Source organism: Tursiops truncatus, chromosome 1, assembly GCF_011762595.2.
Source record: "Tursiops truncatus isolate mTurTru1 chromosome 1, mTurTru1.mat.Y, whole genome shotgun sequence".
NCBI classification, from domain to species: domain Eukaryota; kingdom Metazoa; phylum Chordata; class Mammalia; order Artiodactyla; family Delphinidae; genus Tursiops; species Tursiops truncatus.
The window spans coordinates 21186461-21202942 of NC_047034.1; the positions used below are offsets into that span (position 1 = coordinate 21186461).

General features: G+C 49.8%; 1 protein-coding gene across 1 annotated transcript in view; it reads right to left on the bottom strand.

The window, feature by feature from the left end:
- Positions 1 to 16172, bottom strand: part of CAPN8 (calpain 8) — a 61790-nt gene extending 45618 nt beyond the window's left edge. The window contains 3 exon segments of the mRNA XM_073796460.1: positions 12617 to 12666; positions 12668 to 12684; positions 15936 to 16172. Of these exon segments, the coding sequence (XP_073652561.1) occupies positions 12617 to 12666; positions 12668 to 12684; positions 15936 to 16172 (304 nt within the window).
- Between the last annotated feature and the right edge of the window lie 310 nt (positions 16173 to 16482).

Consider the following 16482-nt stretch of genomic DNA (forward strand, 5'->3'; position numbering starts at 1 on the left):
CACCTGAATCTCCCTGGTGTCTGGAGAGGTGGAGCCCAATGAGGACATGCGTTGAATCTGACAGGGGCCACCTAAGCCAGCATCAGGAGCCCCTGCCTCTAGAGCTCGGGGGTAGAGGGAGATAAGGGAAGGCCATGGCGGAGGCGCAGGCCTCTGGGGAGGGGCAGATGACTGGGCTGCAGCCCTCCCTGTGCCAGGTGGCCTCTCACAGAGGTCAGAGCAGCACCTGCCCTCATGTTGAGGTGCAATCCTGGCTCTCTTCTGATACTGACATTCTTGCTCCCACACAGCTGCTTCCAACAGCCCACCTGGAACACCCCGTAGACATTACAATTCACAGCACGGACACAAAGTGCCCCTCAGTTGCTGACATCAAAAGGGGCTGCCCAGCTGGAAGAGAGTTTAACTTTCTCTTCATCTGCCTCACTGTGGCCATTTCCCGGGGTCCACCTGGCTCTCAGGGCCAACACAGAGCTGCAAGGAGATGCAGTGCGTACACGGGCTTTGGGATGCCTGCCAGGGAGTCTGTAAGGTGTGCACGCGCTGTCATCACAAAGATGGTTTCTCTAAGGCACAGATCCAGTGAGCGTATTCCTCTTCTGAGAGCTCTCTTGGGAAGACAGACATTTATGCCATCACTCAAAACATTTCTGAAACGTGTTTGGGGATCTGCCTGGATGCTTGTACACATTCATCACGTTCTCCTCCGTGGACACACGGCTTGGACCTTGAGCATAAGTTTAATTTCCGAAGGCAACTGAGAGGCTTTTGGACCTAAGGTTGGTGGTGAATAGGGTGGACAGAAAAAGCTGGGAAAGAGTCTTGATGGATAATGCCTGCCTCTCCAGCCACTTTCCAGCAAGGGCGGGTCCTGGTTAGAGTGTTGGCTGACCAGGGAGCTGGAGGGGCAGGGTTTTGCGTCACTGACCTTACCGGGGGTCTGCGACCAGCTGAGCTTTCTTCTTCCTACTCCTTCTTCAGGTTATATACGTAATGGCTTTAATATTTATTAAAGTAATAAACTGATTTATTTTTTTACTCCGCTGAAATAATGCTCCCCTCGATCTCCTCACCCACTGCATCAGCAGGCTTCAGGGCTTCTAGTAAACAGCAGGCAGACCCCAGCCACTACAATGAAGTCTTTGCTCTGCTCTGTCAAAAACGCATTTTAAGCCAATCAAGAAATAATAATCCTGGGGCTTCCCTGGTGGCGCAGTGGTTGAGAGTCTGCCTGCCGATGCAGGGGACACGGGTTCGTGCCCCGGTCCGGGAAGATCCCACATGCCGCGGAGCGGCTGGGCCCGTGAGCCATGGCCGCTGAGCCTGCGCGTCCGGAGCCTGTGCTCTGCAACAGGAGAGGCCACAGCAGTGAGAGGCCCGCGTAACGCAAAAAAATAAAAAAATAAAAAGAAAGAAATAATAATCCTGAGTCAGGTTTTCTTAAAAAAAAAAAAACTCTAAATTCAAAAATTCCATTTACATGTTATCAAAGCTTGATGATCTAAACACCTAGTGTTATGACAAACCCTAGGTAGCAAGAACTTGGGCTATGACTTAAGAGAATTTTCCAGACATCAGGGGGGAAGTGGAGATGCTTCTGGACTACAAGCAGGAGAGGAGACGGGAAAAAGGAGAAAAGGTCAGACATTGGAACTGCTTGCATCGGCCCTCTTCCACCTTGAGGTTGAACAATGGCCGGAGCAGGTACAATAGAAAAACCACAGAGAGATTAAAGAGAAGCTGAAGCAGAGAGCATTTACGCCCTGCTTCCCACGGGGCACGTGGGAGCAGAATAAAAATGGTAACAGGGAGTGCTCAGGTGGAGAGAAGGTGAGAGAAGGTGGTAAAGGGCGCCCCCAAGTCTCCCTCTGCCGTCAGATAGTGACTGAGCTGAGCGCAGGGAGAAGGCAGGTCAATCCCACCACAGAGGCCATGGCGACCGCGTGGCTCAGGGCCAGGCCCGAGGCGTGACAGCGCACCGAGTCAGGCCTCGGTCAGCCAGGGAAGGTCCACTGGACCCCGACAGCACCAGCAGAACAGACCACACCACACGCTAGTCCCAGGAGACCAGTGGGACCCAGAGGACAGCAGCGGGCACCCAAGGGCCAGCCACTCTTCTCCCATAGGCTGGGGGACGTTCAGCCTTCCCTTCCATGCGGGCACTGTCCTGGGGAGGCCGGAGAGGGGCCAGCCTTGAAGAAGCAAGAAAGCCCCCAAACAGAGTGGCTGAAGGAGGAATATTTATCTGAAAGAGACAAGAGCCCGAAACAGGCAGAGGCAGAAAATACCTTTTATTGGCTAGTTGACGTTTCCCCCCCACCTCATGGTCAGTGCAAACTAGGGCTTCCTCGAGAGCAGTCGAGGAAGGTAAAGAATGCCATGATGACTGCACATCTGAATGTAACGCAAAGATTCTGACCTGCTGATGTGCGCTTGTTCTCCAAAAATCCATCTTTAATGTTCTGCCCCAGCTGAGGCCTCCATGTCCCCTCTTTGCGGTAAGGCGGCTGCAGCGTTTCACACTCAGGCTGCTGTTTTCGCTCTGCACATTAGTGCCAAGCAATCACCAGAGCCTCCCTCCTCCCCTCCCTCCCGTGGGTGAACCTGCCTTTTCCAGTCCTCGGCATTCAGTTCCTGCCTTTTTGGCGACATTAAAACACATACACACACACTTGCGGCCGTGCTGGCTTTGTCGACAATTCCCATCTCTCAGGCTAGATGGAGAGCTGACTGGAGGCCCCGGCACAAAATGCTTCCTTGAACGAAGTCACGTAGGGAGCAAAGTGTCAGATGGGATCTGACAATTCATATCCTGATTACCAGCAGGAAAGTCTCATGGCTTAGCCCATTTTGCGGTTGATATCTCGAGCAGGGAGAGATAAAACAGCATACATGAATACTGTATAAGGTTAGAACCAGGGGCTTCCCTGGTGGCACGGTGGTTAAGAATCCACCTGCCAATGCAGGGGACATGGGTTCGAGCCCTGGTCCGGGAAGATCCCACATGCCGCGGAGCAACTAAGCCCGTGTGCCACAACTACTGAGCCTGAGCTCTAGAGCCCGCGAGCCACAACTACTGAGCCTACGTGCTACAACTACTGAAGCCTGTGCGCCTAGAGCCCGTGCTCCACAACAAGAAAAGCCACCACAATGAGAAGCCTGCGCACCACAGTGAAGAGTAGCCCCCGCTCGAGAAAGCCCTCGCATAGCCACGAAAACCCAAAGCAGCCAAAAATTAATTAATTAATTAATTTTTTAAAAAAGAAATGTGACATTAAAAATTTTTTAAAGACTAGAACCAGACTGAGAATTTAGAGCTACTATCTTAGTTAATAAAGTTCCCGTAAGTTTGGGATTAGCAGATACACACTACTATTTATAAAATAGTTAGACAACAAGGACCTACCGTATAGCACAGGGAACTCTATTCAATATCTTGTAATAACCCATAACGGAAAAGAATCTGAAAAAGAGTATATATATATATATAAAACTGACTCGCTTTGCTGGACAGCCGAAAACAACACAACATTGTAAATCAACTATACTTCAATTAAAAAAGGAAAAAATATTAAAACTGAACAAGAAATTAAATTACAAAGCTCCTATAACATAGTGTATCCAGCCGGAGCAGGTTTCTCTAACTGAGCACTGCTGACACTTTGGTCGGGATAATTCTGTGCTGTGGGCTCTCCTGTGCACGACAGATGTTCAAAAGCATCCCTGGCCTCTACCCACTAGATGCCGGTAGCACCTGCCTCCCAGTGTGACAGCCTAAAATGATGGCAGACACTGCCAAACATCCTCTGGGTTGGGGCATGGAGGATCATTTCCCCCGCATCGAGACCTCATGAGCCAGAACGACCACAGTAAAATCAGGGGTTGAGGAAAGTCTGCACTGGAGGGAGGTTGGACAAAACGGCTTTGCATAAGTCTCCGGTTTTCAACAACTGCGCAGTATGAAAACGTCAGTGATGAGAATGATAATGATGTTTCTTTAGTCTATTACTCCTAGAGTCTTCTGGGAACCACTTTCTGCTTCCCCCTTCCTTCTCTCACTCCTGTCTGCCCTGGTTAAAGAAAATTATAACAGCCAGAGGAAGGCTCTGACTGGCTCATCAAGGTCGGCACCCAAGCCAGAGTAGGGTGTCATCTTACCCAGCTTCCAACATGTGCTCGTCTCAAGACCTCGGGAGTATCACGATTAGACTCAGGCTCACCCACCTGGATTTGGAAGAGTGACCATTTGACCCCCTGCGCACCCCTCTGAGCTATATCATTCCGCCATTCCTCTTTCCCTGCAAATCATAGAGATGCCAGCCCTCACCTCCGCAAGCAGAGGCAAAGCTAGACATTTCTGAAACTGGACGACATCATTTCCACTGGATCCCCCCAGCCCCCTTCCTGCAGCCAGCCTCCATCCCAGACACCCTTCTGCCCTCTCCCCATGCTTAGCCCTGGAGCACAGATAGACATCGGGCTCCAGCTCTGCAGTGGCCTTTTGGCATCCTCAGGGCTCCTGTTTACTCTGAGATTATTGTTACCTGCTCCCCCAAGCCACATCACTCCCTGGAGCAGTGCCTACCCAGGCTGGCTGGGCTGTGCACAGGGCGAGGGGAGCGAGTGAATCAGCCATGTTCACACCCCCTCCAGCCTAGCAGAACATTCCATTCACATTCCTGTCCTCTTCGAATCACTTGTAAATCTCCCCTATCTCGTACCAGCCTCCAACCCTCCTTGGAAAACATATGTTTGAGAGGTTCCCTTCCTTCAGGATTTGGAAGTAGTTCTTATATGTCATCATCACTCACCAGCATTTAGCAATCATTGCTCATGTAGGACACTGGGACAAGAGAGATGTAAAAGGCGTGGTCCCTGCCCTCGGGGAACCACAAGCTTAGAAAAGTCAAAATAACATGGCCTTTGCCCTCAGAAAGCCCGGGTTTAAATCCTCAGGCCCTGACTTGTCTGCTGAGTGACCTGTAGCCAACCCTTAACTCTTACGATCCTGCTTTCTAATCTGTAAAATGGGTTTGTACCTCACAGTTTATTGTATAGCATCATTTAAGCACAAAGGACTTATTTGCAACAAGAGAGATGTTTAAGAATATACATAAATATCAACCTCCAGTTGGAAGAGAGGACATCGGGACATAAAAAATATAAAAGATGCACATGGATGTACATGTAACAGCAGACATATTTTTAGGGGGCCTCTTGCGTATCTTGATGAATGGTCCCCTGTGGGCAAGCCAGCTTCCCTCTACCCTGACCCCACTTGCCAATACAGCTTCAGGGAGGGCAGAGAGAGATGGGCAGGAAGAGGTGGGCTTCAAAAGTCCAGAGCAAGGAGGAGGGGCCCAAATGGGGTGAGGTGAGCCCAGAGGACACCCTCCCCAGGTGGGACTCAGAGAGAAAACCATTGTGGGGAGAAGTTCTGCACCAGAGAAGGCATGGGCAGCCCCCACAGAATTAAGAGTGTGGTGAGCCGTGATGGACAGAGGTGCCTGCCTGACACTCAGGAAACCCCCTGAGTTCCCCTGTGGCCTCAGCAAATAAGGGACAGAGGCCACCAGTGTGATGCCCCCAGAAGGCAGGGCAGGAAGCAGACCAACCACCCCTTCAGCAGACATGGCCAGTGCACAGGAGGCCCCATATGGCCATCTTGGGGAGGAGAGGACAGAGGAGAAGAATCTGGAGGACTGAAGAGTCTTCCCTTCCCAAAAGGGACCGAGTTACACCAGAAAAGACTGTTTCAACTACTGGGTTGGACAAAGTTTTAAGTTGAGCTGGACTAAATTTAGTTAGTTCCCCACTTCCCTAGGCAGGGCTCCTGGGGAAGGTGAAAGCGGTTGTAGATCACAGGGACTCCAGAGGCGCTGTCTGAGACGAGCTTTCAGAAAGTCTCCCGCGATAAGCGACACTTCTGCTCAGAAGGGACAACTCCAGTGGCCTTCCCGTATCCAGGGCTAAACAGGAACCTCAGTGTCTCCTGGGCTAGTAGGTGGTGGCTCTCGGGCTCTGTCTGCAGTGGTCTCTTTCCCTCAATGCGTCTGGGAACCAGTCACACTCACAAGTCACAATGGACCCTGCTCTGCCCGGGTCCATTCAGCACTACCACCTCCCGCTCTGAGTTACGTGTAAAGTGCCCGTTCTCTGCACCTCCTTGGAGCCTGCAGGTGTACTCTGGGCTAATGGACCGTGCGTGCCTGGCCCCTGATAAATCCTGCCAAATCCCAAAGTAGGTGAATCCAACGGTTTCTGGGCCGCGTGCGTTCTTTCAAAATGGAGATGAGAACAAAAAGGCACCCGAAGCTCAGCCCTTCACCCGCCAAGAATTCCCCTGAAATCACATAAGGCCCCCCCCTTCGTCAGCATCCCCCCAAAAAGGAGAGTGCCTTCCTACATTTGAACCTCTCAGGCTCTGCACCGGGTGAAGGGGGCATTTAATCCCCACTTTCCAGATCTGTACAGCTGAGGCCCTGAGCAGCTACGGGACGTCTCAAGGTCAGTCAGTGTCCGAGCCAGGTCTAGTGCAGCAGGATGACTAGCTTCCTGCCTTTCCACACCCTGCAGAGCCCTCGGAAGCCGAAGCAAATTGGATTATCCCCCTATATGAAATACTGCGCCCTAGACTCCTGGGCAAGACGATCAGGAAGTTTCAGGAGCCTTCTCTCCTCCCCTGAGACCACACACAGCTTCTCCTTAGCCTCTCCTCAAATCCCCGCTTTGCATCTGCCTTCACTACTCCTCCCCCACCCCTCATTAACATTTGGTTCACCTTCTGACCTACCTCATCTAGTAGCAGCTACTTACAGGGCAATGGCATGATACAGTTGCTACTTCTTGGAGTTGTTATAAAGATAAAAAGGAGATAATCTATGAAAGTGCTTAGCTTGGTGCCCGCTGCAGAGAAAAGCCTTCAATAAGGCTCCTATTATTAGCAATTACCACCCAACACAAAACAATCAAAAATACAGGGGAGGGTTTCCCTGGTAGCGCAGTGGTTGAGAGTCCACTTGCCGATGCAGGGGACACGGGTTCGTGCCCCGGTCCGGGAAGATCCCACATGCCGCGGAGCGGCTGGGCCCATGAGCCATGGCTGCTGAGCCTGCGCGTCCGGAGCCTGTGCTCCACAATAGGAGAGGCCACGACAGTGAGAGGCCCGCGTGCCGCAAAAATAAATAAATAAATAAATAAATAAATAAATAATAAAGACATGTAGTCACCTTCAGGATGGGGATTTTATTTTTTCTTTTTTTTCCTTTGGCGGTGCCTCCCAGCTTGCGGGATCGTAGTTCCCCAACTGGGGATCGAACCCAGGCCCCTTGCAGTGAAAGTGCCGAGTCCTAACCACTGGACCACCAGGGGAGTCCCCAGGTTGGGATTTCTTTATTCGAAATACCTGATCCAGGCTGATGGCCAAGAGTGATATTGGCAAAGAAGGAAGAAAAAACACAAGTAGCCTCTGACGTAAGATACCCCTGTCTTCATGATTTAATAGTGATACAAGGCAAAGGGCTTAGGTAACAGATCAGAAGTCCAGTAAACATTCACGGAGCCCTGCTACACCCCAAGCACGGTGGATTATAGAGATGCAGAAGAGAGTCAGTCCCATGGAACACACAGGCAGGGCTCCCAGGGTTATTACAACCCCTTCTGCCCATCGCAGTGCCCACTTCCGGGCGGACGAGGAGCCGTGTCAATTCTCTACTCATCACAACCACCCGGCAGGCTGGGTTTGATTACAAGCCCACTGTACAGCTGTGCAAACTGAGGTGGTGAAGCCACAGGCAGACCATGAAGACCCAGGTCTCCCTGGGGGGCTTTTTGCACCCGGGATGCTGAATTAGGCACTGCTGGTAGCACAGATCCAGAGAAAGAGAGCAGCCTTCAGGGAGGGACATGTCCCGGAGCACTGCAGGGTGATGGATTCAGGGACAGGGAGAAGATGGCAGGACGAAGGTGACCTGGGGCGGGGAGAGCACAGTCTGGGCAGACCTGGTCCCCGCCACCCCACTGGCATATTGAGGTACACTTTCTCCGTTCTGTCGGCCCACTGCACACTGCCCCCTTCTTTTGGAGAACCCCCCTGTGGTTTGGGGGGAGCCTGGCAGTCAGAAGAGCAAAGCCCATGACCCAAGCTGAGCCAATCAAATAGCACCTCACCCCTCTGGCTGAACCCAAGGAATGGGCAAAGATCCCAACCACCAGATCAGAGACTTTTTCTGAGATCTGTAAAATCAAAGGTGGTTTGCGATACTACCAAGTTGAAGGCTGGAACCCTAGCGGTCATCTCTCCTTCTGCGTGAAGCCTGCCTGGCATGGAAGAGGGTGGAGTGGAGACAGGACAGGCAGAGAGAGCTCCAGGAACACCTAGATCCCTAGATCCAGGCTTCTCGAGGCCAGCACTGCCCTTCCCTTTCCACGGTCTAGTGGGATGAGCCAATAACTTCTCCTTTTTCTTTAAGCTGGCTGGGTTGAACTTCTGAAGCCAATGACTAAAGGAGTCCTGGCCAGTCCAGAGTCATGACTTACCGCGTCGGGTGAAAGAAGCCAGAAGCATGTACTTCGTGGTGGGACAGAATCTATTTCTGTGGACACAGAGGCCTCAGAGGGACACTCATGGTCCAACATGCAAAGGAGAGACGGACGGTGCTGGGACAGGCAGCAGAGGGACAAACGAGGTGCCCGCAGTTCCCTGTGTGATGCGCCAACCATGAGCCTTCGCTGGAAGTGGGCACCGCAGACGCGCCCGACAGGGCATAATCCCACACTTAACAACTTATTCCCTCTCACTATGGTGTGGCCCTGAGATCTCCTCACACTGGAGGGATGCTGTGTGTGTGGCCCTTGCTAGATCTGGTGAGCGTGGGCTCTGCCAGGAAGACCAAGCGTGGTAAGGCTGCAGCTGCAGGGAAGCCCTCCTCAGTGTGTCCGGGTGAAGAACTCCAGGCCTGGGGATCCAGGGAGGGATTTTTGTCTGGGGGCTGTTTCATCGACAGATACGCATCTGATTACTGGTGTGGAGGCAAACCACACCGCCCTCAGGCAGAGACTGAGTCACCCAACAGAAAGTCATATTACACAGTAAGAATTACCTGGAGCAATTGAATCTTTAGCATTGCAGACTTCCCAGTCTTTCTTCCTATAATAATGTCTCCAAAGAAAGCTAGCTCCTGGAATCTACATGAGCACAGACTCTGGTGGGAGGCAAGGGGCTCACATGGCGAGGATGAAGCCTGGCTTGGCGAGAAATACGTTGTATATATATAATATAATTACATTGAAATTGTTATCAAAATATGTTTTTTACATTAGAATATGGTAAGGTTCGTACTTCTTTATTAACATTCTATATAAAAGTTTTGGAGTGGCGACTAATAAGCACCATAATTATGAGGTAACGATGAATATGTGGTATTTTGAATTATTTGCAACAATTGTAATATAATATGAATATAGGCCATGATTCCTATTACTGTGCTTCATTGTCTGCATTCACACCAAAAGGAAATAAGTTAGTGAGAGTTGGTGTAACTAAAGATGTAACGGTACAATTCTTTCATGCTCTGGAGATAATGTTCAATATACAAATCCTCTGGTAGCCCACTGACTCAAATTCACACTCAAGTGTAAATGACTGTCCTGGGCCCTTTCCTCAGAGTAGATAAGACAGTGGTGATAGTGGGACTGACTATGAGGTCACTAAGCACTGGGAATCAAATAGAAGGGAAAGATATTCCATGGTGACTGAAGCAGCCACACTTCAAACCTGCTGACAAAAACCCTCACACACACACTACCGCGGAGAAGGACATTCACTGCACCAGTTTGTATAATAGCTGAAGAGAGAAAATAACTCGTGTCCATCAGTAGGAGACAGGCTAAATCAACTGGTACTTCGCACAATGGACTGCAATATTCTGAGTGGTTACAAAGGAATGAAGCCCTTCATACGCTGACACGGAAAGAGCTCCAAGACATTTTATTTAGTAAAATAATAACAAATAATGGAAAGGTGCTAAACAATGTTTACAGTATGCTGCCTTCAAGGCAAGAAGGGGATACAAATTAGAATACGTATTTAGACTTGCTTGAATTTGCATAAAGAAACAGTGAAAGGATAGGGAAAAAAAAAGGTTCCAGGACAGCAAGCAGTGGAATAGATGGAGACAAACAGGAAGCTGAATCTTCACGGTGGACCTTTCAGCTGTTTTCATTTTTGAACAGTGTGTATTCAAAATAATAATAAAATCACGGTAACACAAAACTGTGTAAAGGACATCATTTTCATTATATAGATCAACTGTTAAAAAATAATAACAGGACTTCCCTGGTGGCGCACTGGTTAAGAATCCGCCTGCCAATGCAGGGGACACGGGTTCGAGCCCTGGTCTGAGAAGATCCCACATGCCGCGGAGCAACTAAGCCCATGCGCCACAACTACTGAACCTGCGCTCTAGAGTCCGTGAGCCACAACTACTGAGCCCGTGTGCTGCAACTACTGAAGCCCGCGCGCCTAGAGCCTATGCTCCGCAACAAGAGAGGCCACAGCAATGAGAAGCCCGCGCACCGCAATGAAGAGTAAGTAGCCCCCGCTCACCGCAACTAGAGAAAGCCCACGTGCAGCAATGAAGACCCAATGCAGCCAAAAATAAATAAATTTTTAAGATAATAATAAATAATAATTTTTAAAAATTTTTAAGATAATAATAAATAATAAGATAATAATAAATAAAAAATAATAACAAAGATGTTTTAAACCTGGAACAGACCCCACTGCACTGTGCTGGACTGTGTCAAGCCTGAACAAACATGAATCCCTGTCACACCCTGATTCAACAGGTGCAGCATGACACCCCCTGGTTCTCTGATCAGGAAGTTTTCTTCTTAATCTCGCCACGATCCACCCCATCGTTAACGCCACCGAGCTCAAGTCTCACAGGCCACACAGGTTGTTGTCACTCAGCTCCTGGCAACCACCCTGGTGCTGAGTTGCAGGCCTGGCGTGCAGGCACCCACTTCGATACACGTTGAGGCTCCATCTGGTCCACAGGCCCTCCGGCCCCGTACCCAGCATCCTTCAGGAAATTGGACTCAACACCCGCTTTCCGCTCTGCTCATTAAAAACCACCACTGCAGCAGGGCTAACCCGGAGCAGCCTCCACGGCGTGGCCCCCTCACTTTGACGTGAGTCGGATTCGGAGAATCAGGTTCATTTACTGCTCCTCTAGCTGCAGGCTCCATCAGCAGCGCACGCTCACCATGGTAACGCTCAGGCCTCTTTTGGGAACGCTTCTTTTCTCTGAGCTTAAAACTATTCAAAGGAAGATCTATCCAAGTTGATCAATTAAAAGACACTTATTAAATACCTTTGCCAAAGTCAAAACATCTACAACAAGAAGCTGTTAAAAGCAGAGATTAGAAGCTGTGTTTCCCTGAGACACGTGCTCAATTAGGTTAAATATTTAGCTGGAAGGAAAAAGGCACAGCACAGTCATCCAGAGCAATAAAAGGTCAGAACGCTACCCCTGTGTGAGCCCTCACACAAAGGCTTAGGAGACTGTGGCTTTCAGGGAACAGGGCTCGCGTCTGTGCAGTACCCGAATCGTTCTCACTGCTTTGTGCTCACGCACCATGAGCTCTGGCTAAGGGGATATCGGCTATACTCGTCAAAGGAGAGAACATTGGAAGCATTTAAAATAAATGCCGGTGATTCAAAATCATAAAAGTTTCCCACAGGCTCAAGAGAACAGGAGGAACAAGGAGAAAAAGGATGGAGGGGAAATCTCCTGAAGGATAAAGGGTGATCGGGGCCACGTGGACGCTGAGATTTTGTTTGTTTGGCTAATTTTCAGCAGATAGGATTTGTCTCCTCTTGCCTTCGTTTCCAGGTCTATTTCCTGAAGCTGTCACTGGCTGGCCGTTTGGAAGCCCAGCGAATTCAATTCAGAGCCGTGTTGTCCCTGAAACGTCAGTGTTGTCCCACTCAGTGAAGAAACTGTGATGCCCTGGGATCAGGAGGGCTTATGAGATCAACAGTGCTGATCTGCTCTCAAGGAAAACCTCGGTTTCCAACACTTAAGGCTAGAACGTACAAAATAAATTATTTCCTCAACTTAACTGAGCCTGATTTGGAGGGAATATGAAAGGTTGGGAAGTGAAGCTTCTTAATCCCAGGATTCCGGGCTGGAAAGAAGCTTGACTGGAAAGCTGGGATTCTTCTTTTCTTACTCATGCTAAGAGCATCTATTATGACAGCCCATGATTATATAGACATGGCCATTCCACAGGGCAAATTACATCCACTTAAAGGTCACTACAAAACACAGCACAGCGTGGTTATCTACCGCATGCCTATAATTCTGGCTCGTGACTCTAGCACTAAAAGGGGTTAAATGAGCCTATGGAAAATCTCTTGTTAGGAGGAACCAAATGTAGTTCCAGCATTCCAGACCCAGAATGGAGAGTACGGTCTCAAAACACAAAAGCATACGGATAAGTCACAGACATAATGTAGTCGGTCAACTCTAACAGCGTAATCTGACGTTACTCATGACACGTACACACCTGCCGTCTCCCAAATCAAATAGGACTCTCCCCAGTTACTCACCTAGCACACCCTGACAAACGTCTGTACGCGTGGCTCCACCAACGATAAACAGGGCTGGGACACAATTCCTGAAACCCATTGGGAAAGCAATTGCAAAACACAAGTCACCAGATGCCCAGTGATGGTGACAGCAAGAGTGAAAGAACTTGATAGTCCCAAAATTCATGGAAGAGACCTAGGAGAACATCTCCTGCACATACCGCCTTTTATTGCTGAGGATGCTGAAGCCCAGAGAAGGCAGGAGAGCTACCCACAGTCACACAGCCAGGGGTGGCAGAGCAGGAGCTGGTGCCCACGGCCAGCTCTTTATCGCTATACATACTGTGTGGGTGTGTGGGTGGGAAAGCGGGTAGGGGGGAGGGTAGGAGAAAGGCAAAGGCTGAGATAATGACCTGAGGAACTGTGACCTCACCCATTCAGACAACACCCCTATTTACAGGGAGAGGATGAGGCTAATGTATAACACTCTAACAAAATGCCCTGCACCCTGTACATGCTCATTAAATACTTGACTCAATGATGACCCCGTGTGCTGATGGAAACACTGAGGCGTCAGGAAGTGTCCTATACAGAGAGGAGAACTCAGCTCCATTCCCACATCTGACCTACGCTTTCCCTGCTCACCTACCTCAAAGTGGCAGCCCTACAGCCTTGTATAAAGCTGCTAGCTCCTACCTAAATGGGCCAAGACAGTGCCTTTGGACTGGCTTTTTTTTTTTTCTTCCAAATATTAAAAAAAAAATCATTAACTTGTTTTCTATTTAAAAAACATATGTGCATATGGGTAAAAAAAAATCTAACAGGGCTTCCCTGGTGGCGCAGTGGTTGAGAGTCCACCTGCCGATGCAGAGGACACGGATTCGTGCCCCGGTCCGGGAAGATCCCACATGCCGCGGAGCAGCTGGGCCCGTGAGCCATGGCTGCTGAGCCTGCGCGTCTGGAGCCTGTGCTCCGCAACGGGAGAGGCCACAACGGTGAGAGGCCCACGTACCGCAAAAAAAAAAAAAAATGGTTAAGATGGTAAATTATATGTTGTGTGTATTTTACCACAATTTAAGAAAAAAAGAAGAAAGAGAGGGAGGGAGGGAGGGAAGGAGGAAGGAAGGAAGGAAGGAAGGAAGGAAGGGAGGGAGGGAGGGAGGGAGGATGGAAGGAAGGGAGGGAGGGAGGGGGGAAGGGGGAGGGAGGGAGGAAGTGGGAAGGGAAGGGGAGGGGGAGGGGAGGGAAGGGGAGGAAAGAAGAGCAAATGAACTCATTGGTGCACCTCATTTCTGGACACCCAACCTTCCTGCAGGCCCCTGAGAGACTTCAAGGGAAGAAAGAAATGAAGCATTTAGGAACAGGCTGAGTTTTCCCAGATTCCAAGGCACCTTCCCAATAGAGATAGAATCAGGGTCATTACAAACTCAAGAGTCTATTCAATAATCTGTAAGATCTTAGAGGATAAAACTGGGTCCTATAATGTATCCTGTGATATGTGAGCACAGCCTGGTCAAAAGCAGCTGAGTGAGACTCCTTCACTGATGACTGGGGATGGAGAGGGTACATTCTGACAAGCTTTTATTTATTCATCTGAAAACTCTCAATAATGGGAGTACTTCAGTTCCACATTAATCAGGTTCTACTACCTCATGGTCTGGCTTTTATAGCATTTTGTTGACAGGCACAAATCAGCATTCCAGTCTGAATTTATCATATTTACGTGGACAGTGAGACCAGGTAAAGACACAGTTTAGGGGAGAGAACATGAAATGTGGTTGAGGAGGTGAGGGCTTTAAGAATTTCAAGTGAAAGAGAAAAACTAGGCAAAGGTAAAAGATACCTGATTTTGGTCACAGAGTGAAATCTTCTCCCCTCCCCCCATATCCATCTCCCCTCCCCCAAGCCCCTTGGGGTCCTTCAGTTCCACTCGAATGTATTCTCCTCCCCTAAGTCTTTCCATCATTCAGTCCTAACATCCCACATTGCCATGCCCGTGATTGATGCCTCTGTTAGCACTTCCTTCATTCTGCCCAGGATGTCGGTCCTTTATTCATGTGTCTGCCTCCTCACAGTCTCCCTCAGAGCCGAGATCCCAGCTCAGTTTCTCCCCGACCACCTTTCTAAACAGGGCATAGCCAATGCCTGGCCCAAAACAGAGGCCTAAAAAAACTGTCTGTTGAACTGAAATGTGGCTGCCAACTCTTGACACTAGAATATAAAACCATGGTTCCCAACCTTGATTTTGCCAACATCCCAGAGCACCCACAAAGGTTCCAGAGGGGCATGGAAGATGGCTATGGGGGGCTGGAGGGAAGAAGGGCGAAGGAGTTATGCTCAGAGGTGGTAACTGTTGTGTAAAATTGATAGGATGAAAACAGAAGGGGTAGAGATAGTTGGAGTTAAAGGGTGATTTTGACCACATCCAAGGAGTCATTCTCTCCTTAACTTCCCTCTTCAACCATTGCCAAGAAAATAAGGACCATGGCTTGATTTTCCCATCGTGGTCTAGAAGACAAACGGCCCCCCGGCCAAGGGCCGCAAAGCGTGTTCTCTTATGAGACTTGTGGGCCAGGCACTGAGCAGAGCACTTCAAAGGATTATCTCAATTCTCACAACCACTCTGTGTGGGGGGGGCTCCTATCCTTGAGGTTAAATCACTGACAAGGGTCACAGAGCAGTAGGTCATGGGCCCAGGTTTTGGGGGAATGGTTCTACATCCCTTGCCCTTGAGATCTGGGGTGGGGGGTAATCAGTGACAGCATCCCAGAGTCCCTGACTCCCATCTGTATTCACAGATCCCCAGCCCCACCTCTCCACTCCCTAGCCTCAATAGAACAATGACAATTCACAACCCTGCACACTTCAGCAACGACGTCACAATGTACCCCAGGACTGATTACTTCTAGCATTGGTTTTTTCCATCTTGCACTGGCCCAGGGGTCCTAGGCAATAGCTACCATGCCTTCTGTGTCTGTTATATGCCAAGCACTGTGCTCTGACCTTTATCTCCAGTCCTTGTACCAACACTGAAAAATAAGATGCCAGTAGCACCATTTTACAGATGAAAAAACTGAGGATCACAGCAATTATCTGTCCAAGACCACACAGGCAGAGGCAGGATTCAAATCTAACTTGTCTGTTTCCAAAGCCAGTGCATGCCTTCCCTCTATACATTATCACCTCTGAAAAGATGTTTTTTAAAGTGGAGGGGTGGGGGTAGGCTGAAATACGGGTTACAGGAACAGAGGGCCAAGAACCATAACTTCTCCCTCAGCTACTTTTGACCAGAAGCGAGGGCCCTCCATCCTGACACTCAACAGCAAACCCATCTCCTTACCACGGGCTGCTTCCAAACAATGCCTTGAGTCTGGGGGGAGCATGGTCCAAGATCCTCGTAGTCCAAGGCTGGTGAGGACGCTGGGAACTCTGGATCCTTAACTAGGACCCCTGAGTCCAAGCACTTCTGCCTCAGGGTCTCAAAGTCCTGGCCCAAGTACTTCACGGCTTTCTGGTTGGAGCCAAGACCTTCAGCTGCCGCCTGCTGCTTGGATACTCTAGCCACCAGTACTGCCATGGTCGAGGGCTCTGTGGGGTAGACAGAAGGGCAGAGCTGCTCTGTGCTGTCAGAGATCCGCCCCACGGGGAGGGCAGCTGTAAGGCAGTGTGAAGGGGAGGTGGAACAGGTAAACATCTCACCGGAGGCCCTGCTCCAGAGGGAAGTGAGTCACAGCCAGGAACAGATATGTACCCAAGGCGCAAATGAATCTGCCCCACCCTCCCCTTCTGCTTTCAGCAGACAATTTGGAGGCTGGGAAACTTCCAGGGCCCCTCCCAGGCCATTAGCCTAAGAAATCCATTAGGATCACAGCCATCCATCCCCATCT